The 17,530-nt window shown below is 45.8% G+C and overlaps 1 protein-coding gene and 1 long non-coding RNA gene across 6 annotated transcripts in view; both read right to left on the minus strand.

The window, feature by feature from the left end:
• The window catches only part of LOC110407230, a 20,187-nt gene extending 9,209 nt beyond the window's left edge, over nt 1-10,978 (minus strand). The window contains exon 1 of the long non-coding RNA XR_002443814.1: nt 2,549-10,978. This is a non-coding gene — a long non-coding RNA (uncharacterized LOC110407230). The remainder of the gene's footprint in view (nt 1-2,548) is intronic.
• The window catches only part of RAB11FIP4 (RAB11 family interacting protein 4), a 91,237-nt gene continuing 85,420 nt past the window's right edge, over nt 11,714-17,530 (minus strand). For all 5 annotated transcript variants that reach the window (XM_021414672.1, XM_021414671.1, XM_021414675.1 and 2 more), the window contains 8 exons: nt 17,298-17,397; nt 16,814-16,917; nt 16,126-16,266; nt 15,514-15,595; nt 15,076-15,213; nt 14,434-14,592; nt 13,944-14,087; nt 11,714-12,171 (listed from right to left, as the gene is read on the minus strand). In XM_021414672.1, coding sequence (XP_021270347.1) covers nt 12,055-12,171; nt 13,944-14,087; nt 14,434-14,592; nt 15,076-15,213; nt 15,514-15,595; nt 16,126-16,266; nt 16,814-16,917; nt 17,298-17,397 — 985 coding nt within the window. In that variant the 3' untranslated portion in view covers nt 11,714-12,054. The remainder of the gene's footprint in view (nt 12,172-13,943; nt 14,088-14,433; nt 14,593-15,075; nt 15,214-15,513; nt 15,596-16,125; nt 16,267-16,813; nt 16,918-17,297; nt 17,398-17,530) is intronic.

The raw sequence follows: 17,530 nt of genomic DNA on the forward strand, positions 1-17,530 counted from the left end.
GCCCCGGGAACGCGCCCGGCGCGGAGGGAGCGGCTCTCGGCCGGGGATCTCCGGGCCCGCGCCTCGCTCAGCTCCCGCTCTCCCCGCACCGGCAGCCGCGGGCTCGGGTCCGGAAGCGTCTCCCGCTCCTCCACCTGAATTTTCACGTTTTACTCCTATCCCATCATCTTCCGTTTACACCGTCGCACCAGAACGCAGTACCGTGTTTATGGTTTACGCAGTTATTCCCGTGTCCTCCCCGGGGTTCCCCGCTGCCAAGCGTTCCGGCTGCTGCCTGAGGCTCGGCTGGAGCCGGGGCAGCGTCAGCGCGCAGCGCATCAGCGCGGGCCGGAGGGAGGAACCGCAAGGAAGCGCCCTTGAGCCGTAATTCAGCTTCGCACTGCAGCTCCTCGTTCCGGTTTCTAGTTTTCAGCTATCGCCGGCCTGCACAGAGCGACCCAGCGCCCCCAGGTTTGCGTACCGCTCCTGAAAAGAAAGCGCCCGAATAAACCGCAGCACAACCGCGCTCGCTGCAGCCCGACCTCGCGCAGCGCCTCTCTCCATTCAGCCCCGCGCAGCGCAGCCCGTTCCGTCACCCCACCGTGCACACACAGCCTCTCCCACAAGAGCGCACTCTGCGATGTGCTCCTCGCACGAAGCAATGCAACACGTGAGCAGCTCACCCGAAAGGAGAACAGCTGCTTTCCTAAGGGCAAGCCTCATCTTCAGGTGTTAAAACAACGTACAGACGACACCAAATATTCCTAAGCAGTTGCCTGCCGCCGAGGCTTGGTTTTTCCGGCTACAACGGCTTGGGAAGCCAACAGCCCGGCGCCCTCCCGAGGGATGCGGTTGAAAAAAGGACGAGAAGCGCCCTGCGGAACTCGGGACCGGTCGGGGCTCGTCCCGCACCCCGCGCTGCCCCCGCCCCGCAGCGCCCCGCGAACGGCCCGGCCACCCCCAGCCGGCACCGCGCCCGGACGGAGCCGCTCCCTGCCCTGCGGCCGAAGAGCCGTTCTGGCCGTGCTTTGGCAGGCCGTGTTACAGGACCACTGGGAAAGAGCAAACGCAGGCGGTGCTGAACTCGGCCCTCGTGCGGTGCCACGGCCCCGCTACCTGCACTTCTGTCTTTCTGTTCGGAAGTCCGTGCTTGGTATCAAAGTATTAACCACTTGCTTTGTACAGGTCTGTTAGCACAAAGGTCAGAGTGTGATGGAATAAGGGTGTGAGCTATCTCCTGTCATAGTGCTTACGCATCATCAAAGTTATCTTAAAGTCACTGTGAACCCAACTTGTTGATCTTCACTGTGCATCTGGCACAATGCTCAATGTACTGTTTGTGTCCTCCAGCCCGTCTCCTGCCTCCAAAAAGCAGCCAGCTCCAAGAGCAGAACTGATGCTGAGCTATGCAAGTGGGGAGAGCCCCTGCTGCAGCGTGTGGGTCAAGAGACGTCCTCACCAGCACGAGGTCAGCGCCTGCTGCCAGAACTGCCCGGTGTGCTCCCTTGGTGCACGCACAAGATGGATTTCCTCTCTGCAAAGGCTCTCCTTGCCCCCATCCAAGTTTCCAGGAGTCAGAGCTCCTGCAATCTAGCTCCTCCATTACCGCCCTCCTCAACCTCTGTCTGGATTCAGGCCTCCTCTCCCTCCTCGTTTTCCCCCAGCAGATAGGAGCAGGGTAACCACCCCCACGGGGAGCTCCGAGGTCCCAGTCCTGTTTGCACAGTGATGCGGGGCTCTGAGCTCTCGGCACAGAATGGCACCACTTGTTACAGCCGTTCCAGGCTGTGTGACACACAGTGCTGACGTGCACCTGCCCCCGGAGCACCAGCTGATGCATTTTCCCAGCACACCTTGCTTGGGAACCAGCGTGTAACTGAGGCAGGTCAGTAGCACGGCGCATCAGCTGGAGCTGCTATCCAGATTTTGGAGCAGAACTGCTCCACGTCTCCTCGGTGCAGCGCTTGAACAGACACAGGGGCATTTGTAAAGCCCGCTGTTACAAGTGTGAACATCCAGCACCTCGCTGCCGTGAGGAACGTGGAAAGGGGGAGGCCGAGAGCTCGGGGGCGGGCGGGCTGCCCCATTCGGGGCCCGCACTGCTGGGAACAGCTGCTGGCGGACACCGGCTGTGACACAAAGCGTCGGGATCGCTGAGGACCAAAGCGCGTTGTAAAGGAAAATTCCCCCTTTTCCCCTCTTCCTTAGAGAGCGCAGCACAGCCTCCACGTTCAGCACCGCGCTGCCGGCACAGTTCTCTGTGCTGCGCTGTCCCCGCGGCTCCAAGGGGCTGCGTGTCCCCTCCCACGGGCGCAGCTCAGCCCGCAGCGGGGTAGGGCGGATTCTCGCGAAGAGAACAGGAGCCGCGGGGAAGCGCCGAGCAGCGGCGGCACGGGCACAGGGCACGCGGCCGCCCCACACCGAACCTTCCAGAACTCAGCCTGCCGCTTCCACAGCCCGAGCCGTTCTGCGACTTTTTTCTTTACTCCAGCAGTTAAAGCAAAACCCGGAGCAGAGGCCAGCGGGGCCGGCGGCTCGAAAAGGAGAAAGTTAAAAGTTAAAGAATTACCTCAGCGTGCTGCTCCAGCGGACAGCGGAGCGCCGTCCTCGTTCCACGGGGGAGAACGGGCGGGGTCCTGCGGCGGGTCCGGGTCCCGGTCCCCCCTCCCGCCCGCACGGCGGAGCAGCGCGGTGCTCCCGGAGCTCAGGAGCGTCACGCAGCCCCGCGGGGCTCGCACGGATCCCCGACAGCGCCGCAGGTGCCGGCCGCTCGTTAGGCACACCGGTCAGCAATTAGCTTATTGCAGTCAGGTGACAGCGCTGGCCCCAGTCCCGCTAACAGCTCGCAGCTGGAGCTCGCGGCCGCCGCGGAGAGGAGCCGTGCACGAGCAGCGCCGCGCGGAGCTCCCGGCAAACACGGAGCCGCGATCCGTCCTCAAACGGAACGTGCACAAACACAGGGACTCGCAGCAGCCCCCTCCCCTCGTCGTGCAGGGGAAGCAAACTATTTATGCGTGCTGCCACGTTGCAGCTAGGTGAAAGGATTCCCATGAGCAAAGATAGCTTTATTGTCCCCGTAAAGTAGTTCAAGAAAATACAGAGAAAATATTGTCATGGCACAGTGCAGCAGAACTGCCATCGCTTCGCTTCTACATTGCACAACAAACAATCGTATGCCGTTTTTGCTGGCTGCTTTCTTCCATAGCGATGGGGCAAGTGGACTTTGCTCAATTTCAAACCAAGCCGCCTTTGATGTAAAAAAGGAAGCGAGGAGGTGGTTTTCAAGGCAGCTTCACGGGCTGAGAAGCGGATGCCAAATTCAGTTTAAAAATTTCAGCTGAGAACATTGTATTTCATAGATGGAAGCTTTGGAGCTTTTAGGAGCTACTATCTTTCGTACCCCTCACTACAATAATGATCTCACCACGCCTGCGGGCTGATGGGAGGCACTGCTCAGCTGTGCTCTGTGAGCCCCGAGAGGGAACAACTCAAGCACCTGAGCAGGCGAGGGGCTCAGCACTGCAATGAAAGCATGGCGCTGGGCAGCCCTGCAGGCCCAGTCTCACCTGTTCTCTCTTCTGCTTGGCAGATGCTGCAGGGGAGTGCTGGGCTACAAACCCCACGAGAAGTTTATTCTGCAGCGGCTACACGTGAAAAGCAAGACTCTCCATCTCTCACATCTGCAAGAGGAGGGTAAGGGATAGTTAGCCACCTGGGTAACAAATCCTGTCCCTGTTAGCTTCACGCTCTCCACACGCACTTTCAGCTGTGCAGATCCAGGGTCCCTCCTTAGGAAAAGCTGCCACAGGAGGCAGGAAGGGAAGAGAAGCAGAAATCCAAAGCACTTTACCCTAAGGAGGAGGATCTATAGACTGGCACTGCTCTTTCCTTTTTAATTTCAATAGTCAAAGTAAATCACTTCCACAAAAACAACCCCAGAACTGAAATAAACCTCAAATGGGCAATGTGTTTTTGTCTCAGGCCCATTTCAAGTACAGACGGGAGCAAATCATCTCTAACATGAATAAAAACTGCAGTCGTGGAGGCAGGACCTTAACGTACAGCTGGCTGCTTTATTGGTTCAAATTCACCGAAACTAACAAGCAGACAGGATTGGCCTCATAGTGACACCAGAAGAACAGATCCAGGGAGTGTGTGTGATACTGCCATACAAAAGAGACCAGCCACTTGACACCACATTTCTAAAACAAGACAAAGAACTGCTAATTATATTAAATTTCATTTGCTAAGTAATTTAGAACATGACCTAGTGCTTCTAAAAAAACCTGTATAAAATGAGTATTTTTTACATCTCAGGCACATGAATACAAATCTGATCTATTTCATATATACAGACATTTACATTACATGAAAATCTGAGATGAAGATCAAATGAAAAAAAAAAAAAGCATTTATAAAAAGTACCCAAAACAGCAGATGAAATGTGAAAATACAATGCATTCTCACAACAGAGAAGTAAAAGGCACAAATACTAAAATGTATAACCATGCAAAAAAGGTAAGTACAATCTGTGCAACAAAGCAAAACAAACGGCTCCCACAATTGATTTTACAGTAATTCTCAGAATATCACAGTATTTAAACATACTGTAAGTGCAACATTTACTGTCCTGTAGCACGCTGAAGTGTTCACATGATACAAAATTCTCCCCCTTCCAATTTCCTTTCTCCAAAGCCAGAATCATTTAGCTAAGGATAAAGCATTAAATAAAATGGAGCTGATGTTGGGTCGTGTAACAAGATCACTGCTCCAGCTGTGTGGGTGGAGGAGTAACTGCAGCCCTTCTGCATCCATTACTTACTGTGTATCGAACGCGTGTCTACCAGAGCAATCACTTCCCTGCCCTTGGCCAGGGCACTGTGGGCTTTGCAGAGGCTGGCCAGGGTGAATTTCACTCTGCTGAGAGCGGTGATGTGAAAGCTGACAGCTCAAATGTCACAGTTGCACCACTAACAACACCTACATAAGAAACAAACACAGATTCTAGGGGTAAGTAGCCAAAATATACCAAATAAGTCCATGTTTATTAATGTTTTCTTCACTAGACTAAAGTTTAAGTTAAAAATATTCTCTCCCTCATTGTATGCTTCAATATGTACTACTCTCACAGTCAAACAAAATTTCAAGACTGAAGCCAACAAACCAAAGGAAAAAAAGAAAAAGAAAAATGCATAAGGAAGGCAATGTAACACTGGCAGCTCTGCAGTGCCCCGACCTGCTGCTGCTTCCGTCTGGATGGGCTGCTGCCATGATCTGTGAGTTATGCTTGCTAGGTAAGCCAGTAGGTTTGTGCCTTGCAAACAGAGTGCACAATTACAGCGTGCCATTGGATAGCTATAGGGAACCGAGCTAAAGCTCATAGGGATGCCCCAGTGCTGCCTCACCGGGATGGACTTCAGTCTCATTCAGAGTGAGATGGAGGTGGTACTTCCCTCCGAGCCTCAGCACTGGCTGCTCCCTGGCATGCTGGAAACACAGTGGGAGCAGGAACAATTTGCTTCACCCTCCCCTGCAAATAAGGGGACAGTCCTTTGCTCCCCAGACAACCTGTCACATCGAGGGGGTGCAAGCTGCCCAAGGAGCACAGGAACTAAGCCCACCCTCAAGAGATCACAGCCAGTCTGAAAAAGCCTCTTCTGAGAGCAGTAACTGAGCACAAAGTCCCCTCCCAGACAGATCGCCACTGATGTGCACAAATCATGGATAACTGAGCTAGTCCGTGCAAAGGGCTCGCCCGTATTTTAACCCTCAGCAAACTTCAACTTTGTCCTTCAGTGTTCAACCAGCAACGGCTGTATTTTGAGACAGAAGACTGAATGACCACAAATGAGATCTCAGGTGGAAAAAAGCACATGAAACATTTATCAGTGCTGAAGGCAGCCAAGTGAGGCTCCTTTGTGGGAGGCATCAATTCTTCCTTTTCCATTTTTTTTTTTTAATTTTTTTCCCCAAGCATAACAGAACTCCTCCCTTCTCTCTTTCCTCTTTCTTTAGTGGTTATGGAAAACAAAGCATGAGAGGCAGTAGGTGAGAATTTTTCTCTATATCTTTTTAAAAGGACAACAAGCTACTCAATGGGGATTTCACACCTCTTCTAGACACTATACAATAAAAAACCCTAATAAATATAATCCACAGCTCAAGTTCCGCCTTATTGTGTGCTAGACACACAAGCCTTTGGTTAAATTACTGAAAGATTTTGTTTGTAGTGCTCAGCTGAACCAACACTCTCTCCTAAAACAGAGAATAACCACAGAAGCCCCAGTGAAGCCTCCCGCTGTGCACAACAGAACCCTTGCAAGGATCATAGGATTCCAACCAACGTATGTGCAAAGCTTCAGTGAATGAGAAGAAACTCACACATGCTACACGCTTCAACAGCAAACTGCCCTGGGATCAATATTTTGGATTGAGAAATACTGAGAAAACAATCCCAAGGTGCTGCCAAGGAACAACTTGCCAGCAGCTGCTGAACAGCTCCTTTCCTTTAAAATCAGCTGCTGGCTATATAAGCAGTCATGCTTTCTTGAATATGCTCCTTGAGTAAAAAATGACCTAACAAGAATATGAATATTCCTGCTTATGCCAGAACCAATGCAGTTACTGCTTAGTTCAAGTTTGAGTTGGTTTTCACTGAAATCAACATAAGCCAAGCCACTGATCTGGCAAGTGTTAGATCAGCTGCTGCTTCCTTCCTTCCTTGGAAAACATCCCACGGACCACACCATGCAGTATTTAAGAAAAAAAACTGTATATTCACTGCCACTAAAGAAGGAAAGAAGTACTTACTTGTAAATTCTAGTTCTTAGACTCATCGTATGCCATTAGCACTACGGCCCAGAGACTGCTGAACAGCGACAGCTGCAGGCCACGATCTAGGTTTACATACACCTTCCAAACATTCAATTACTACACGGATTAGGCAGTCTAAATACAGTAAGCCAAGAACCCTTCTGGAGAGCTGAACAGAGCCTTGCTGCAGTCAGACAGCAAAATGTTTGCTGATACACCCGTTAATCAATAACACTGCATTTAACTGCCTACAGAGCTGGCTGAGAAACATCTGAATTTCTCCCAAGACCATAAAAGGAAAGTTTTGGCAGCAGAAGTGTATGGATTTTTTTGAGACTTGCTACAAATCTACATATTGAAGACTCCTTGAGAAATAAGATTGGATGGTTACAGTTTGTCACTGTCGCACTTCAAATCATGGCAAACAGCTTGAGTCTTTATAACAAGTTACTAACAAAGATGAAAAATGCTCTGCTGATGACAGTGTAGTTTTGAATCAGCACCACGCTCTGAAAGCAGAAGCTGAAGGCTGGTATTTGGAGTGAAGCAGCCAGTATCAGCAAATCTTGAAAGCCTGTATTTCAGGAACTCTTTAAGTGCAACTTTTGAAAGAGGTATTTTTCCACAGTAGCTTGTGTGTGTGATTAGCCTGGAGAAGGACTGCTTCTAGCCAGGAGCAACTCATTTTCTTTTTTCCACCACACAAAAATACCTGCAGTGGTTTGCAATTAGTTTGATCAGGATATAGCTTAGCTTTTCAGAATCTACAGTATGAAGAGCTAAGGAGCAGATCAAGAGATAGTACCTTGGATTGCTTTTGCATCCCTGAGAGTTAAATGAGAAGCATGATTTTAACACAAGCATGTTTACTGCACTTGAGTATTGCTAGAATGAGATTATACCATATTTCTGTTCCAAGTTATCTACCTAGGAAAGCCAAGACATTGTTCCACCACGTGTAACAACGGCAGAGGCAGACTGTACTTCCCAAGATGGCCTGTGAGCACAAAGGAAGCCCATGGTGAAGAAATAAGAAATTCATCAGAGAATGGACAGTGAAACCAATGCTTTCCTGTCTCCCACATCTCCTCACTCTTCTGCCAAAATGCCTGTCTGACCCTCAATCGAAATATGCACTCTCTGGAGGTATCTGATTACTCTTCCTGCTGTTCCAGTGCCCCACCAAAGATGATCTCCCTTACTACCAAGTTACCTTTATGTCATAAAATATGATGACTGATTTTGTAGGATAGAAGGGTTCTCCAAGGTTTGGTCCAGTGCCTGTAGTTACTGGGGAGCTATTATCAGACTCAGCTTAAAAATGCAATTGCCAACTAATTATTTTAAGAGGTGGATACTGTATAGGAAAGCATATCTGCCAAAGAAATGGATCTCCCACCTCCAGCTCACATCACTTGTAAAACACAGAAAGTATCTGGGTATGTATGTGAGGACTAACTGAAAGCAGTACCATGCCAGCAGCCCCGCAGGTGCAGAATTGTAACTTCTTTATGTGGTACAACAAAGCTACAAACACCACCAACACGGTGGTAAGAAAACTCTTCAAATGCAAACACTGCAGAGCAAGGAATGAACATCTTTCAAATTCTAAAGCAGCTAGGTGCAGAGCTAAACAAGAAGTCCTGCAAATCTTTAGAAAACTCGCTGCTGTACACTCTTGGCTAATGTGCCATTTCCAGGATTTCAGCCAGAACTCAGTGGTTAATCACTATCAGTAACCATTAACTTTTTACACGTATTTACCTGCACAGAATCTTGGACATTCATTTCTTCCGCTCGTGTCCTTCTGCTCTGCAGGTTCAGTGAAGTAAGCTATGCACATTGCTTCCCAAGTGCTCAGCATAGTTTTCTGCAAACTAGTCCTAGTCCTCAACATTTGCTGATGTTCTACCCTAACAAGAATGGGTTTCAGATGATTCAAATTTTAAAGTTGAGTCCAGTTTACTTCAAAATATTCAGGGGAAAAACATTCAGTCACCAGTCTGACCTGCAACAGCTTCACTTACACATAAATCCAGAGCAGGAGAGCAGGACAGAAGTGTAACTTACCAAGCAGTAAGCCCCAGTAGCAGGGCTGCTGGCTCACCCAGCCCTGCAGGGCCCAGGAGGTTAGCAACAGCCACCCGACGACTTGAAACAGTTCTCTGTGGCCTACAAGAAGAGCAAAGTCCTTGGCACAATTCACTAACAGCACCACGCAAATGGAGACATCATCACTGAATCGCAGGTGAAGAGTCCTCTTGGCAGGTATCTGTAGGTAGCACCAAGCTGGTTCAACCGTTTCTCTCCTACCTGCTGCGTGGTACATCCAGAAGCAGCAGTGGTGGGAACAGGGTGTATTGTGGGGGTATCCACGGTGATCCACCTGTTTCTCCACAAACAGAAGCTGCTGCAATTTAGCACAGAACATTTTACACCACTCCCAGCTGGTAAAGGGACATTCTTTAAATCCCTTCCTTCAGATGACCTTGTAGCCTCAGGAATCCAGCCCTAAGACATTACTGCTTGATCAAGACTATAACATTTCTCCCAGTGCACTGAAGTCCTACTGACTTCTTTGCTTCTGGGATGCTGGATCCCTTGATTATTCCTCTGGTTCCTCTGGCTTTCCAGTTACTTTACACCTGCCTACTGCAGATACATAGAAACAAACTGCTTTTATTTTCTTGCCTTCAAGAAAGCCTCATTTCAGTACCTTTCCCACTTCCCTTTCCAACACTCCAGTAACATGTCACTGAAGGCAAGAGCACAAAAACCGCAGAAAAATATATATATATATTTACACCCATAACTGAATACATATATGTATTCAAATTCAGGAAAAATGTATCACATATACACACCAAGATACATCAAGAGAATACTAGAGGCAAGGCTGCCAACAGCAAGAAATACACAGAAAAGCACAGTCACTGCTACTGTAACATTCTCCCGGGGAGTGTATTCAATAGAGGAAACAGCTCTGGGCATAGGGAAGAGCCAGATTACTGGGGCCCATTTCTCTCTGCCAGTTGGCATCAATCAAAAGGAATTTTGAAGTGTGAAATTTTTGCTTTAAAAAAAAAAAAGCATGGAATAAAAATTGGTTAAGCATTCAATTATCAGCCAATTCCATAAGCTTCTTTTATATAAGCTACATTATTAATTAAAAAAAGTCCTAGCCCTACAGTACACAGATCCAGCATAGAAAAACACAGGCACATGCTGAAGTCCATCTCTACTTAAGGCAGCAATTAAGCACGTGCTCAACTTTAAAGCTTTATGTTCTGTCCCACTGACTTCTATGAGCAGTCACAGTATGCATTTAAAGTTAAGCACTCCCATAACTGCTCAGATAAATCACGATGTATTCCCTATTCAGAGCTTCAGATAAGCGTGTGTGTACTCAGTCTGGATTGGCAACTTATGCAAGACCAAGCTCTTCTGTTTTTCGCTGCCCTATAAGTAAAAGCCACTTCACGTGAGACTTCCCCCATCACCGTGTTAGGATCTAGGTGCCCCTTCCCACAGCTGGCCCACAAAATATCACCCTCTAAGGAATGCAGTGTCTGGTGGTAGGAAAGCAACTTAACTCATAATTTTATTTATTTTTTTAAGAACTGTAATATGCTCCTTCTGTGAAATATTTAAAATTAAGAAGATACAGGATTGCAGAATTCATTTGAATGGCCCATGTGCCACCCACACTGTAGAAGGAAAGGACTCAAGAAGGACAGGCCCAAGAAGTGGGCTCACATGAACCAAATGAGGTTCACCAAGGCCGAGCACAAGGAGCTGCACCTTGGTCAGAGCAATCCCAGACATGAGCATGGACTGAGAGAAGAACTCATTGACAGCAGCCCTGTGGAGAAGAACGTGGGGGTCCTGATGGGTGAAAAGCTGGACATGGGCCAGCAGCAGAAGGCCAACTGTACAGCTGTGATCTGGGCCACATCCAAAGAGGGGTGGCCAGCAAGGTGAGAGAGGTGATTGTTCCCCTCTGTTCTGCCCTTGAGGCCCCACCTGGCATATAGTGACCAGCACAAGATGTGGCACTGTTAGAGCAGGTCCAGAGAAGGCCACGAAGATAAGAGGGCTGAAGCACCTTTCTCCTGGGAAGAAATGCTAAGGGAGCTGGGCTTGCACAGCCTGGAGAAGAGAAGGTTCACCTCACTTCAGCCTTTCAGTATTTAAAAGGAGCTTATAAACAAGGAGATCCATTTTTACACGGTCTGATAGTAACAGGACAAGAGGGAATGGTTTTAAGAAGAGGAGAGGGAGATTTAAATTAGCTGTTAAGAGGAAATTCTTAACTCAGAGGGTGGTGAGGCAGGAGAACAGGCCTGCCTTGAGAAGCAGCAGATGCCCCATCCCTGGAGGCATTCAAGGCCAGGCTGGATGGGGCCCTAGGCAGCCTGATCTAGTAGGTAGCAATCCTGCCTACAGCAAGTGGCTGGATCTGTATAAGCTTTAAAGTCCCTTCCAACCCATGCCATTCTATGATGAACCCCTGAAAATAGGGGAATAGAGTTGAAGAACTTTTAGCCTCAATGCTACAGGAACCCTGGCATAAAATATGCACATGTGCACACACACACACTAAAGAATGGGCTGGCTCAAAGCATCCCAAAGCAGAGTGATCTTCTATAGAAAGCACTTCGTGCTGACAGTGGCAAACAGGTGGATGGTTTTTACAGATAGTGACAATGCAGCAGTGTCTTCCACTTCTTTCCTTTTACTTTGTGTCTTTCATTTTCCACAAAGTTTCTTTCCCTGGATGTTGTTTAAGTAATAAAGCTCAATTGAATAGGAAATTACACAGTCAGCACCAGTTAGGAACTGAACCTGGGTATAGTGATTGCTTTGTGGTACCCAAATTCCTGGAAGAACGAAAGAACAAATCTTGCTCCTAGACTTAGGGTCACATCCATGTGTTTCCATTGTCTTTCTTCCACCTTTACAACTAGAGGTAGAGTCATTTTGTCCAGTATCTAAAACAGCATAATCCAGTTATATTGTTATTACATTAATATACAGTATCTATCTTGACACAGGTATTGAAAGTGCATGGAAGTCTAACCAAGCCAATTCAATGACAAATAACAGTGTACCAAATGTCATATAAACACACCCGCGCACCCACACTCACATGTAGTGTATATATATATTTATAGATTAATTTACAGTATCAGAGTGTTGTTTAGATCCAGTGGCATGTGCAGAAATATCAGGCAGTTGCTGCTTCTCTTTTTCGTATTCTCTTCAATTCTTTATTTCCAAGATAGATGGGTTGTGATCTAGGATTGCCAGAATGATCTTGTCCATATACTGTCGCAGTCTGTAACTGATCTCTTCCTGTTCTTTAAGGGCTTCCATGAGCTGAAACACAACATTTCAAAGTTACTCTTGCAGAACAATTTACAAAACAGCATGAATTCAGACTGAGGCAAGAGACAAGCACCTGCCAAGATCACCAATTACCTCATGCAGTATTCTACCCCAGCCTCCTCCCTTTATCTGTGTTAGAAAGGATCTGCATGTTAAAGACCTTTATTATTTAGGAAGGTGGTAAGTGGTCACCACCAGGAATCATTTGTCAGGTTATCTGAAATAGAAATTCCACATCTAACACAGCAATCCACCCTGCACCCACACCATGAATGAGCTTCCTCATCTCAGTGCAAGAACTCCACAGTGCTCAATTTCATCAAAATTCTTTAGATTTCAGTAGTTTTTGCATGCAAGACTGCTGAACAGAACCTGGATTATAGTGTTATGTACTGGGAACAATAGAGGTTCCCTCTGTATCATATGCAAGCTCTCTTTAAAAAAATAAAAAGAGAATGAACATCCTAGCCATATATACTCAAGAAAAAAAAAATCTATGGAATGTTCTATATTCTACATTCAAAATGTACTAGACCACTAGACCTTTGAGCTGTGAAAAACCCTTTAATCCTTCCAAAGATGAAAACACATTGCTTTGTATAACCAGTATGTCTAAAGTCAAATGCCAAAGCTGCCCAGGAGCATCAAAGCCCCAGATCCTCCTAAAGCTAATGTGATGTGGGTGTCTACTTCCATAAGCCTTCAGAGAAGTCCCGCCCTCAACCTGCAGCCTCTTACCTTCATTATACAGGAAAAAGAGAACAATGAGAAAAATTTATGCTGGTCTGTGAGGTTTACTAAGCCTGGGTGACAGATGCAAGGCACACTGCTCCTTTAGAGGGTGGTGCTGGGTATTCTCTGCATGAGCCAGAGACATGAAATTCCAAAGGAAAAGTAAAGATCTGTCTCAACGATAGCAAAAACCCAATTTGCTTTAATTCAAGTAGAGTTCAACAATTAAACAGCCTTTCTTCACAGAGCCCTGGTGCAGCAAGAAATTCAAGTACTTAATTTACTTCAAGAGCCTGCCCAGGGGCTAACAGAGCCATTCAGGTCCAACCTGAATAAAACAGTTTGTCTCAAGACTTCTTTTAAGGAAGATGAAGGAAAGTTCTGTCCAGAAGAAGCAAGGCATAGAAGTAAGCAATTCCTTTATAACACTTTCATCCGTAACTTGTCTTTGTCCCTGGGAACTTTCATGTACCTGGTGGCCTGATCTCATGATCTATCCTGCAGCTTAAAGGAAGTTGTACCAGCTTGATTCAGCCACATGCAAATAGTTCCCTACAATATCTTTCAAAGCACTACCAGATTATCACTTGCACGTTGCCTACCTTCTGCAAGAATTCAGCTCTGCTACAGGGCAAATTTAGATTTAAGTGAAAGCTTCTTACTGAAGTAACTTAGAACTAAACCCAGAACAGAAAGTAAAAATTTAATTAACTAGCTACAGCAATTTCTATATGAAATTAATGCCATAATACCACAATACCCTGCAAGATAGATGTTAAAATAAATCCACTGTAAAATAGTTCACTGAGATTCTATTTCCAGTTTTGAGACAAAAGTGGGAAAGTTATGTTAAAAGGAACGCCCAGAACCACTGTTAAACTTAAATTGATTTTCTAATATTCTTGAACTCCTAGCAAAGCAGATTTTTTTTCTTGTTCATTTTTCAGCTTCAGTTAAATCAACCTTGACAGTTAATTACATTGAAAAATCTAGATTTTTGGATGTAGTACTTGATGAAGAAAGCATATTACCTCATCTCTTGATGCAGAGTCAATCTCAGCAGCCAGCGACTGGGCTTTTGTTTGTGCTGCAAAGAGATTTTTAGCTTCATAGAGACTCAGACTAAGAATCTGTCCATTAAGATCATCATTTTGGTCACGAAGTTTCTGATTCTCCTGTTTAAGGATGAAAAAACTGCTTTTAAGTTCTTTCTACACGGATTCATTAGCTAACTTTTTTTATTCCAGTGTGGATGAAATACAGTAAGGCCACAAGTCAGCAAACAACTCTACAGTGAGTCATCCCCACCTGAACTGCAGGTGTTTCTTAGGTACACAAGTTACAACTTATGAGTAAGTCCTAGACAAACGTAATGCACATCTTAAGTTAAAGTGGAAGTGAGTGGGGATACAGAAAGCTTGAGACAGCATACTGGCACATGCAGCTATAGGAATTTTTCTGAGCAGTCCTGCACAGTTCATTTGGACTCACCCACAGACTGCGAGGCCCTTCCCTGCTCACCTGCTTCAGCCGTTTTATTTCATGCTCCATTTCCACCTCTCTGGTTTTGGCATTGAATTCACTCACACTGGATGAGGAACTTCTCCCACGTCCAGGACGCTCGCATTCCAGCTTGTAGAGCTGCAAGTACTCCAGTTCCTTCCGTAAGTCCTCAATAAGCTGCAGATACGCAAGGAAGACATGTCTCTCTCGCCTCTGCATAACCAGCCCTCCCTGGCAGCAGCCATCTCTGTGCTGCACCTTTGCACTCTGACAAAGGACAGACACTCATACAGCAGAGCCTCTTTCCTTCTGTGGAAGGGAAAGTCACCTAAACCGCTTTGGAGGTGGAAGAAGCTTTGATGTTCAAGTTTGGTGTCTGAGAGGCATAATTCTCTTTGCAAGCTTTGTAAAGCAAATCTTATAGCATACATTCAAGGCTTCAAGTTCTCAAAGAGTTGTAAACCCTTTGAGACCATCATTTATTAGGTATTCTTGCAACACTCAATGCTCTGTGGGTATCCCTATCAGGGATGCACAATCCTGTAATATATTCACCAGATGTTGTATTTTCAGTGTTCATCCTGTATGCCTACACTTTCAGATGAGCTTTCATGCAGATAAGATGCAACTGCCTGGTCTTACAACCTTCCTCATACCTACCTCCTGTGTGGCTTCCCTGTCTTTGTTAGATTCCAGTCTGTTCTGCCGCAGTTTGTCCATCAGTCTCTTGTTCAAATCGATCTCATCCTTCAGTCGCAGACTAGTGTCCTCCAACCTATCTGACAAGCGTTGCCTTTCCTGGAATAAATGGTGTACTTTACAGCTCGTTTGCAAGTGCACGGGCTATCCTCAGTTTTTCAACACAAGTCTACAGACACATATGTATCATTGTTACGTCTAGATAAACTGTCATGCGTCTCAGAGCACCCCTGATACTAAAGGTGACCAAGGCTCTAATTCTAACAACATTCTTGTTTAGGGAATGCCAGTTAGAAAACCTGGGCCATCCACTGAATGAGTTTGCCTTTACACAAATCAAGCTGCTGTCAAATTGCACTTGACATCAAAGACAGGATCAACACTCAGGATTTTTGTTACCTCATCTGATCTCTCCATTTGTGATTTCAGTCGCATGACAGTGCTTTTCAGCTCACCATTTTCTTCTTCCAGTTGCTGAACCCTGTGTCAATAACAGAAGCCTTACAGAAAAAGTCTCTTCAATGCAGGCAAGTAAAACAGTATGCTCTAAAAAGCCATTTCACTTGCACTTTCTAGATAGATTATTCAGTGAAACCCTGCCTAATCTTGGCATTTTTATCACTGTTGTGTGCTTTTTTGTTTGTTTTTAAGGCCAAGAACACTACACTGACCCTCAGATTCTTATATTCAATCACAATTGGCATCTAAAAAAATCAAGTATGAAGAAATGAATACAGAGACAAGTGCCTGGTACAGCTTGCCAAGATTCTCTCCTTGAATCCAGGCCAAGTAACCAGCTAAGCTGTCTCATGGGCCATGTGGATTAAAGCATTAATGTAAAACATCCTCCATGCTTTTGGGCATTAGATATGCAACTGTACAGCTACTCTGTGGAACTACAAACCTGTAACCATCTGTGCACTGTCTGGGTGTGAACAGCCTACATTTACATGCAGAGGAAGAGAACAAATGTTTGTACATTGTCCTGGGTGGCATCAAGATGTTTGTTACCTTGTATTTAGCAGTTCGATCTCGGTGCCTTTCTCTTTCTCGTACTTGCTATAAGCTTCTCGATGTCTCTTTATCTCTTCTTCCAGGGTCTGTTCTGCTGATGTCTCTTGGTCTTTCAACAGCTCTTCTAGCTCATGAACTCTAAGGAAGCCACGTCTTGGTTTAGTAACAGTTTCATACGTTTTTAAAATAAAAAAATCCATGCAACTTCATTGCCTGCTTTCCTTCTCACTCCTTTATTCCATTCTACTTCTGTATCTCTCTCAACACTTAACCTCTCCCAGAAGCTCTCTTAGTATTCAATCTTCCCAACACATGCAGAGTTTAGCAGTACCAGTCCGTTCCCTCATTCGCAGTCTCAAGAAGACTGAAGCAATAACCAGACTTCCACTCTATGTGCATTAAAAAAAAAAACAACACACCAAACATGGTAACCCCTTTTATAACAAAAATTCTAAGTTCTTAGTACAGTGACAGTACTAAGAAATTTGCTTAGAAGTTATCTGCTTGCTGAAAGTTTAGTAAGGCAGTCCTATTCCACTTGGACTTCTCACATGAAGCCTTATCTTGCTTTGTTCTGTCAGTTCTAAGGCAGAAAACTTGGTCACATTTCACAGAGATGTTCTTTGCCCTCAACTTTGTTCTAGCTCTGCTGTGACACAAAAAGAACTCGTCCATGATTCATTACCTGTGAACTAGCTGCGTGTTCTCTTGTTTCAGTTTGCTCTTTAGGTCACCATTAGTCAGGTTATCGTTTTCCAATTCTGTAACCTTTTTTTCTAAGTATGTTACCTGGAAAAGGAAATGGAAAAGAAGAACTGAGAGTCTGAATCCTTCTTCACACATCCCTTCACTGTTTGTAATGAGCATTTTGTTATGGTAGCCTCTTTGAAGAAAACATATTTCCCTGCTAAGATGGTGGCAAAATTAAGCTTGAAGGTAATCAATGCAGCGACACAGTAAAGAAGTACAATAACAATGACTCTAGACCTGTACTTTCACAGTTCTCGCATTTTTGTGAAGCAAAGTTTTAATATTAATGGAATATCTTGGACAAATTGAATGAACTACTTCAGATCAATAACTGTGAGCAAGACAGCTTCATCAGTTGATGCATGTCTCGAGCAGGATTTGGTTAGGTACATTTAATTGCAATGCATACAGCTTCTCACCTTTTCAGAGAGATCATTTTCACAAGAGTCAATGCTGTATCTGAATAAGTCTTCAGTGCTGCCATTACTACTACTGAAGTTGCTGTTATGAAAGAGCTGCCTGAAAGATCACAAGGATAATTATTTTACTTGATGAGGAGAGAAGAAAGAGTCTAGGTGCTGCCTTGAAGCCTGGTTTTGCACTCTGTACAGTTTTTAGCACCGGATGTTCAATATTCTCAGTGACAGTTACA

Source organism: Numida meleagris, chromosome 17 (genome assembly GCF_002078875.1).
Source record: "Numida meleagris isolate 19003 breed g44 Domestic line chromosome 17, NumMel1.0, whole genome shotgun sequence".
NCBI lineage: Eukaryota > Metazoa > Chordata > Aves > Galliformes > Numididae > Numida > Numida meleagris.